Here is a 10,431-nt window from a genome sequence, read left to right as displayed (position 1 = left end):
CAGTTTTTCAGCCATAATGTGGGACGTAGTATACTTTTGGGAATTACTCATTATCTTTGTCAAATTTAAAGGGCTATAGTGAAGCACTTTAAGCATGATCTTCCACCAAAAACTTCTGCAATAAATGCAAACTGCATTCCTTGTTCAGTATAATGTTTCAGTTAATTCACATTACCTTACTTTTATATTTTTTTCAAAAGAAAAAAAAAGAATGTTACATTAGTCCCTCGTCAGTTTCCCAAGCTATTTGTCTCTAAGTCTGGATAGTCACTCGAGGTGACTGGAGAAAATATCTTAATCTCTATTTTTGTTCTAAACTTTTAGTGCTTTGTGCGTAGAAATAATAGCATTAATGGGAAGACATTTAGGTAGACATTTAATGAAAAAATAACGTTTTTCCTAATCAAAGCTATGACCATGTTCTGGGACTAATCTGATTAATTACTAATACAATGAGAACCATATGTCTAAATACCTAAACTCACATAAAAGCCATAGTACCATACTTTGTTGATTGAGCCAGCAAGGATTAGTATGGAAACAACAATAATATTACAATATTGAGAATATTATTAATAATTGAAAATTCAATGAAAATATCAATATTAAAAGAGTAAATAGTACCGAAACTTCTAATTTGATTGGCGCGGCGTTTGAGTCGGTGTAGTCGAGATTTTATCCATCGTAGTTGATGTGAGATTTCTCTTTCGTCGACGCAAAGTTGTTGGAACTAATTCTTGTGCGGGACCGTTGTGGCGTCCTTTTCGTTTTGTTAGCAGATGTTTCCTCCTTTGCAATCTTGCGAGTTTGAAATTCAGGCATTGTTGACATGCCTGTAAACGGCCATGTTCCATTATGAAGTTAATTTGAGAGGTTCGAGAAGGAAGTTGATTGGAAGGGTTTTAAGAGTAATTCCCAAAAGTAGTACCAAGTATATTGTTGCTTCGTGGCAGTTGGAAAAGATCATGTGCTATCTTCAATTCCGTTGAATTATGGGCTATCTTTATTCTGGTCAATGCTCTTCAACTCACTGGAAAATGGGACGTGGGAGTTTAGTTTGAAGTTAACTTCTCCTTTATTTTGAGGGAAACGTGGATGTAATGTGGCCCATGATATTTTTTACGAAATAAGATAAATGTGAAATGCTAGGAAAATAGAGTTGAGAGTGGGAAGGGTTGTGGAGGTTTGTTCCAAAAAATCCCTTCTCAAATTTATATAGATATAGATGTCATGCTGAGTCGGCCGTTGATCTGTATGAATTTTTTTTTTTTTACCAATATTTTGAGAAAGTAGTCTGTAGGGACGGGAGTTTGGGATTGAAAATCATATTTTTATATACATTTATTTATATCAACTTCATAAAATCTCCTTATTTTGCCCTCTGTCCCCAAAGTAATTAACAGACTAATATTTCACACTCTTTCTTTACATAACCTTCACATAATATACCAACCTCTATTTCTTAAAGGGATAATCGTTCAAAACGTCCCTCACATTTTACAAGATGACTTTTTTTGTCCATCACTTTTAAAAGTGTAATTTTATGCCTCTTACAAATTCACATTAACCAAATTTGGTCGCTACCTAAGTTTTCGACTAGTTTTTAGTCGGAATCCACCACGTGACTTGCATGTGATCATTTTTTAAGGGCAAAATTGTCAAATCAAATTTTTACATAATCTGATTTATAATCCCTCACATTTCACAAAATAAATTTTTTCGTCCCTAACATTTTACAAAATGAGTTGTTTCGTTCCTCACATTTGAAAAAATGAATTTTTTCATCCCTCATACTTTTTAAAATGAATTTTTTCATCCTTCATTGATCATGTATACGAATAGTTTTTTTTTCTATAAACCCACGTATATGTTTATTTGATTTTACCTAAACAGTATGAATAACATGTAATTTATTTATATTGAATTTCATCTAAACATGTTAATCGTAGTTGTACACATGCTATTCAATAGATATATATAAGGGTTTAAAACTAATAATTTTGTTTGAAACCCATGTATATACTTATATGATTTCACCATTTGAACCTATTCAATACTTATGACATTTCTCTTTTGGTAATAATTTATTTATTGAGTTGTATAATAAGGTCATCTAATTAATGGGTCCTAACTCGAATTATATAATTGTGCTAACAAATTTCAGTTTAAATCTGAAATTTCTACTCGACACTTTTAAGATCAACAGTTGAATTACTTGTCTTATGATTTTGTTAAAATTTGAAAGTGCCAATCACTTATTTCTTTTTGTCATACTTTTCTTTTGTTTATTTTTTCTATCCAAATTTAATTCGATATAAATACTCGATAATAATTAGGATTAACTGTCTTCTTTATTTTCAAATTTCGAGTAAAAGAAAATGAATATAAGTGAAAAACTAACAATTTTGTTAAACCCACATATATATCTATTTGATTTCACTTGAGCAATACGAATATTGTGTAATATATCTCTATTTGATTTCACATGTTATTCGTACTGTTCAGGTAAAATCAAATAAATATATACATGGATTTAAAAAAAATTATTCATACACATGATCAATAAAAGATGAAAAAATTCATTTTGAAAAATGTGAAGGATTATGAATCGAATTATATAAAATTTGATTTGACAAATTTGCCCTTAAAATATGATCACGTGCAAGGCACGTGGTGAATTCCGATAAAAAATTAGTCGAAAACCTAAGTAGGGACCAAATTTAATCAATGTGAATTTGTAAGGAACGTAAAATTACATTTTTAAAAGCGAGGGACGAAAAAAGTTATTTTGCAAAATGTGAAGAATGTTTTGAACGATTTTCCCTTTCTTAAATAAGGTAAAATATCAATCAAATCCTAATTAAACTAAATTGAAATACCAATTAAAATAGAGGTAAAATATAAAAAGTGAAAATAAAATCAACATAAAAAGTTAATACGTCATTTGTTACAAACATGAGGAGTCAGGAGTTTCTTGTTTTAAATTTTAACTGTCAACCTCTAAACTCCGAGTCCAAATGCTCCAAGAAAAATGCTATTGTTAAGTTTTTTCTATAGTAATTACTCTATTATATTTTCAATGTTTAATTATTCTTGTCGGTGATTATTCTTTTTAACATCTAAATTTGACAAAATATAGTAATATGTGATTTTTTTAATATATTATCATACTTTAATATCAAATCAAACTTAATTTCCTTAAATTCTAAGATATTTTTTTGTAAACAAACCACTCATAATTGTTTACACAGCACGTGATAATAAAATAACATTTTTTTTATCACATAACACTCGTATTGTTAAAGAATAGAAGGGTAGAGAGTTTGATTCTGAGTGTTTTATTTAAGACTTGTACTAGCATTAAAATGTAGCTGAAACGCAGAAAGGCCCTCTTGATGAAATCAATTTTGAGAGGGATGATCATCAACTAAGCAAGAAAAATCACAATACGGTTGGCTTTGAGTGAAGGAATTCAAAAAGGATTAACATGAGAAAGTTGAGGAGAACTCGGACTTAAACGTAGCCTTATGCCATGTTCCAGTTGAAACACGCACGGGAACTTTTAACTTCATATGCCATAGATGGAATCGAACTAATATGATGATCGAGTCAAATATGCTGACAAGAATTCGAGTAACATCTTAAATTAATCTTGATTTGCTGCTTGACAAGTCTAGTAATTGCCCCTAACTAATGAAAAAGTTGCACGTAAACATACAAAAAGGTTCTACTTGATTTCAAAGTAGACTCTACTTTGCATGTGAATTAATGTTCGATTGAAACTTTCTTGTTGATTTGGAATCAATTATTAGGCATGCCAAATAATTACTCGGTATCAACATAAAATTTCTCATTCATCAAGTATTTAAAAGCCCTTAAATAATGCAATTTCTCAAGGTAGATAGAATTGATTCAAATTCGAAGTCATCCTGAAATGAATTGGTTTGAAATTCATTCGATGATATCTTTAATTATGTACTTTTTGATGGATAGAATTGCAAGACATTGCCACTAATGCCATTTAATTGAAATTTGAAAGGACTGTCGATTAATATTCAAACGACATATGCAGCGTGGAGTCTAAGAGTAGCATTTCTTTGTTGGGCCCCCTTTTAAGGTTTTACCGTCGCTTGGGCCCTTAAAACCCTTAATGAAGCCCTTCGACTGTGGCCTGCGACTTGAGTGCTGCCTTGTCCGTTCTTATGAGCTTTCGCTTTTCTGTAGGAGAAGTTAATTTGGGTGATAATAGAGTATTATTTGGAATAATTACTGTAGCACTTTTTGTGATTTGATGTATGTAAGATAAAAAGGTGGTTAGGAATATAAAAAGATTGATTGGAAAATGTGTTTATGATGCAAGCGAAATATTATTATTTGAGATAATATGTTATCCAAACACTATACCAATACATAGAGTATTGATTACGTATTCGGCATTTACAGACTTTTTGAGAGCATTGAATAAATCTCTTGCATTTGGAAATCAACAAAGAGGAGTTTTTGTCCATTTAAAATTAAAAACTGTAAAATATCCTTATTTATTAGTGTAATAATTATTTCACATAACAATTACTTCCAAAAGCCAAATGGTACAAAAAAACTTGCTTTAAGCAGACAATATTTAATTAATCCGTAAATCTTCCTCGTTCGTAGATTGGATAGAGAAATTGTGTTAAATTTATAGATTTCCTCTCACATCCAATCCTTTATTCATTCAACAAGGCATGAGAATGAGAAAACTTAGAGAACTAGTTTTTGCCCTCCACATTGTCGGGGCACTCCAAGGGACCGGACTACTTCCCATATAAAACTGTGGAGCGCAGACAACGTTGCAGGTATTACTTTAGGTAGTAGGGCAGAAAAGTTGGAGCTTGTATAAAGAAAAGAAACAATTATAACATCAATACCTCGAAATCTATAAAACTGAACCCCGATTGACACAGGAAGTCGGCTAATCCCAGAATAAAATCATCATCAAGCAACAAAAAAATTTGCCAATCAAAGAGCTCAACCTGCCAGCTTATTTGACAGCATTAGAATCATAAACCATAAATATTAAGCTAATATAATTGAGCAAATTACCAAATTTTCTAAAAGCACATTGTCAAAAAGACACGTTTCGAAAAAAGATCCATTTAAAGCTCTGGCACCGAGCAAACCACATTAAAGTGTATCACCTCTTCCTTTTTCTACCTGAAAAATTACCGTTGAAGCCTCTTATATCACTTGTAGTCTCAGAAGTGTTCTGCTTATTTGGGCCTTTCCTTCCTCCATAACCAAACTTGGAGTTCCTGAATTCCCTATTCTTTCTATTTTTATCTGGCCCTTTCATCCCCCTTCTACCACCACCTTTCCCTGCCTTCCCTCCAGAACGGTCTCCTGGAGCCACCCCGGGCTGTTTCTTACTTGATCGCTCAAATGCCTTTCCATCTTCAAAAGCAAAATCCAAGTCACCGTCTTTGTCACCACCTGCAAAGCCACTGTGCTGCCTATTTTTCCTCCACTTCTTAACAGACTCTATCTCTTCCTTCTTTTGCTTAGCCCGCTCCTTGAGCTTCTGTGCCTGTACCTCTTTGGCTATTTTCTTGTTCTCCCTTGCCTTCCTTCTCTCCTCACTCTCCTCAATCTTTCTTTTCTCTGCCAACAGACGACCCTTAACTTTCTCCATGTGAGTATCAGATTTGACCATCTCAGCATAGTAGTCAGATGGCCTCAAGAAAGGTATCCCCATTGACTGAAACTCCAGAAAGGCCTGCCTTGTGCCCTCCAATGCCTGCGTATAGAAAGCAAGCTCCCGCGTCAAGTCATCGTTAACGTCCACCTCTTGCTCCCTGTCAATGTCTACCGAAAGCTTGTGTATCCAACCCACATTTTCAGGCCAACTTATATCTCCCAGTTTATCAAGCAAACCATCCCTGTTGTTTACAGCAGTCTTTGAAGGTTCAGCCAACTTCACATCTTCATCTTCTTCTGACTCTGGTTCTGAATCAATGACTTCATTATCGGGATCCTCCATTCCAAGATCATTGATATTTTCCTCGTCCAGCATAACCTTTTCTGGGATAACAATAGAAAAAGAAAGTCAGAAAATAATCAGTAGGTAAGCTCATTAAGTCAAAAAGGATACTTAGTATGTTTCTCATCCATATTTAACTAGCTGTCACCAGAAGTAAACTATATGAGAATTATATTCAGCATTGCTAGTGATGCACACCTTGCAAACAGAAGATGACATCTGACCGGGTATGCAAGCCTTAAAGGACTTAGATGGCTTTCTGACACCTACTTACATTAAGACCTGCCTTATTCTAAACTATAAGTTCCGCCTAGCTAATTGTACACGTTCCTAATCGCACAGATATCTGTCTTTTTCACAAATAAATGGTTCCCTGAGGACAATAGGTTCCATAAATATTAGAAGCAAGTAAATATACGCATATAACTGTTCCAAACAGTAAAATAAAATCAGTTAATGGGGCCAAAAGATGTAAATCCATTCACTTGAAGTGTACAACTTCCGCAACCCCAAATTCTCAAAACAATTGAAACTTCATACAGGAAACAAGGACACAGACAGGCAAAATTATAATTACTACAGCAGGAGGACAAGTATACAAGGAGACAAAAATTAACCGTCAGGACCTTCATAGTGGAGATATCCATGAAAAAATCAAGATACAATAACCAAGAAATAGCAGCAAGAAAAGTAAAATGAAAGGTCTAAAGAAAGTTTTTTTTTAAAAAAAACTAGATTTTTATCCTAAAGACCGAATCTTAAATTTCCCAATATTAGAAAAAAACCCTAAAAACTCTCAACCATAGGAAAGAAATAGAAGAAGATATACAAAAAGGGATAGCAAAAGCCCCAAAACACACAACCACGTGAACTCAAGATAACAAATTAATGGACAAGAACAAGTGATAGAAAATTTTACTTAAAAATATGATTCCTTTTCTAAATTTAGAGGGGGGAGGTAGAGGATCGATGGATGGATGACGGGCAAGCTGACTAAATGAAATGGAGGGGTTGGTGATGAAGGGATCAAGGTTTAGTGAAGGATACGAGCTAGTTAAGGCAGCAGCCTCCTCAGTCCTCAAAATCCCTAATAAACCCTATCGGCTTGTCCCTCCTCTCTCAGCACCAGTTCAAAACAGGTAATTCTCACTTTTAGGCTAGGGATGGCAACGGGGCGGTTTTGGGGTGGGGGAAGGCATCCCGGTGTCCAAAAGTTCCCCGGCACCGCCCTGTTTCCCCCACCGGTGCCCACGGGAGAAGAAAATACCAGTTAAGTAAACACGACAAAATAAAGGCATACGTCAGTTCGCTAAGTGGATTTCACTTCAACCACACCCGCTCAGTCACTACAAAAGCTTCTAATAGATAATCAAATGCAAAATTTCTGATATTCTATAGCAAAAACAGAAGTTCAGATTTTTCTTCCACTACCAAAAGTTTATATTCCTCTAGCTGGTTTCTACATCAGAATGCTCAAAGTGAATTCAGATTCAACGAAGTATATTCATTCAGAATTCAATTTTCACAAGTCTTCACAGAAAAGGTTAATAGCCTCAACAAAAGCATATAACATAGAACCAGGAGTCAAATTCTATTGCACATAGCAATTGATTTTGGGGAGAGAATCTGACAAATTACAACTCGTGGTGGTTACCAGGTTATGGGTTGGCTCTGTAAAGCTGCACCCTCTACTTCAGGCGGTGGAGAATGGAGCGGCGGCAGGCAGGTAAGATTGAGCGAGTGAAAGGGAGGAGCAGAGTTGCGGCTACTGTTGTTCGGGAAGACCGAGAAATTGAAGGCTCGATCGACGCTCCCGCAGTGGAGGAAGGTGTGGTTGACAAGATTAGACGGAGAAGCGGACGAGCAGTGAGTTGTGATCGTCGATGGACAGTGACAATGCGTGGGTGGGCTTGCGGCTGATAAGAGGATGGAGGGGTAATAAGGGGCCCGAGAGAATTAGGGTTCCATGAATGTTTGCATAATTAGGGTTAATTACAGAAACCTTCCCGAGGTTCATCCTAATATCAACTAGCGCTGTCAAAGTTACAAAAATTTCACATACCTCCTCTATCAATATAACGTGACAGTCACATTGTGCCTAGATATCCCAATCAGCGGTACTGAAATGACAATGCTACCCCAACATTTTCTACTTTTTTAAGTAGCAAAAGGCTGGGAAATTTTTTTTTCAAAAAAATCCTATATCTAAAAACAAATAACATGAATCCCGTATAAAATAGTTTTCTCACTCTTTACCGTGAAAATCTTTTCTTTTAATGTTTGTCTCTGCTATAACCAATCTCTTGAAATTTTCACCCTAATTTCTAGGGCTGTGAATCGAAATCGAAATCGGTAATTCGGAACTTTGAAATCGGAATTTTTCGAAATTTTGGTATCAGAATTTTTGACCGATTTCGATTTCGAATTCACCAATTCCGAATTCGAATTTGTTCCGAATTCAATTCGGAATTCGGTAAATTTCGATTTCACCGAATTCATGAATATAATAATTATTATTTTTATTATATAAATATTATATTACATATATATATATATAAAATATTATATATATGTGTGAAAACGAAATTGAAATCGAAATAGAAATTCCGATTTCACCGAATTCATGAATATAAAAATTATTATTATAATATAAATGTTATATTATATATATATATGAAAAACAGATTTGAAATCGAAATAGGAATTCCGAATTCAATTTCGATTTCGAATTGTGAATTCGAAATCGGAATTTTCGATTTGAAAAATCTCATTACCGAATTCGACCAATTCGAAATCGAATATTCCGATTTCCATTCCGAATTACCGAATTCGAAATTCCGAATTCAATTCGATATTCCGATTTCCATTCCGAATTACCAAATTACCGAATTCGAAATTGAATTCGATCGGTAAATCGAAATTTTTCGATTTTGCACACCCCTACTAATTTCCCTCTTCAAAGCAAGATTTTTGCTTCTCTTTTATTACAATATTAATTTCGACCTTGTTTCAACCAATGTTTTGAAGCTTTTAGGGATAATTTCGATCTCCAACAATTTCGCTGAGGATCTCTAAGGTATCAAAAATTTTACCTATCTCCCTTACCCTTTTGGAAATGAAAAAACTAATCTTAACTTTATAATGAAACTCCCTTGTTTGTCATGCTCATACAGAGGATAGGTTTTATAATTGTTTCCCGATTTTACTTTTTATTCATTTCTCTTGTATTTCATCAATAAGGTCAAAGTAATTATAAATAAGGGTAAAATACACAAAACCTCCTTGCGGTTTGATTATTTGACATACTACCTCCTCATTATTTAAAAACACCCACACTACCCCCTCGTGCTTTGGACTAGAGTAGAATTACGCTTTTTGACCTGCTATTGAACCGATTTCTGTCTATTATTAATTTTTTCTTTTTCATTTTATTTTCTTTTCATTTCCTTTTTTTTTTTCCTTTTCTTTTTCTATTCTTCGTCTCCTTCTTCCTCAGTTTCACATTCTCCACAACCCACAATATCGAAGCAAGGGGGTCTTGGCATCTGCTCATTTTTTCATTTTCACATTTTCTTTCATTTTCCTCCTCTCTCCTGCTCCCCTTCCCCCTCCACCACTTCACACCACCATCCCCTCCACTAGAACTTTGCACCACCATTTCACACCATCATCCCCATCTCCACCCAAACCACCACTTCATACGACCATCCTCTCCACCCAAAGTCTAAAATCCTACAAATTTGGAGTACCATAATATGAGAGGTAGTGGGTCAATTTGTACTTTTATGTATTGCTACAGATCTAGTCCCCCACGGTAAAAATGGGCACCACCGGATCAGCCATCAAAGACCCAAAAATTGGGTAGAGGAATTCTACAGATGGGTCTCATTTTTGCTACGATTTCGGGGAGAAAGAAGAAGATGACTTGTAGTTGTAGTCTAAAACCGTTCTTAACATTTCTTTTCTTCCTTTAGTCTTTATCTTCCGCCTTCGTAATCTGCATCCCCACATCCCTTATATCTACGCCGTTCCCACTCACCGCCTCTCCTATTCATCAACTACGTTCTATATCCTGCAATTCTTTTCCAGACGGACCAAAACAATGGATCCTTGTCCATTCGTCCAAATTGTGATTGGAAACTTGGCGGTGAGGCTACCTCCCCCATCCTCTTGGTCTAAGTCAACGACCACCACGACCCTGTGTTACTGTAAAATCAAGCTCAAAGGCTTCCCAATGTAGTATTCGACAGTCCCGTGGCTTTCTCAGGAGAGTGGTACTGATGCGATTGAGAGTAGGATTTATGCTGGGTTTAACTTCAAGAAGTTGGAGTTTGAGAAGCTTGTTGAGAAATTGGCTGCCAGAGGTAGGACTTGTGGTTTGAAGATTGAGATATATACGGGAAAAGGAGGGAATA

At 35.1% G+C, this 10,431-nt stretch overlaps 1 protein-coding gene across 2 annotated transcripts; it reads right to left on the bottom strand.

Moving 5' to 3' along the window:
• Nucleotides 1-4,892: 4,892 nt before the first annotated feature.
• LOC113761228 (probable rRNA-processing protein EBP2 homolog) lies at nt 4,893-7,987 on the bottom strand. Of its 2 annotated transcripts, none has more exons than XM_027304113.1 (2): nt 7,671-7,987; nt 4,893-6,057 (listed from the first exon to the last, which is right to left on the bottom strand). In XM_027304113.1, exon 2 carries the CDS (start codon nt 6,047-6,049, stop codon nt 5,174-5,176), a length of 876 nt encoding a protein of 291 aa, XP_027159914.1. In that variant the 5' UTR covers nt 6,050-6,057; nt 7,671-7,987; the 3' UTR covers nt 4,893-5,173. The 2 variants fall into 2 exon arrangements, with proteins under 2 accessions (XP_027159914.1, XP_027159913.1); XM_027304112.1 differs by lacking the exon at nt 7,671-7,987 and adding an exon at nt 6,215-6,236 and having other exon boundaries at nt 4,893-6,052.
• Nucleotides 7,988-10,431: the final 2,444 nt, after the last annotated feature.

The sequence above is a fragment of the Coffea eugenioides genome, chromosome 2 (assembly GCF_003713205.1).
Source record: "Coffea eugenioides isolate CCC68of chromosome 2, Ceug_1.0, whole genome shotgun sequence".
NCBI lineage: Eukaryota > Viridiplantae > Streptophyta > Magnoliopsida > Gentianales > Rubiaceae > Coffea > Coffea eugenioides.
The sequence above is the reverse complement of the archived record's forward strand: the minus strand, read 5'-3'. Positions and strand labels throughout refer to the sequence as shown.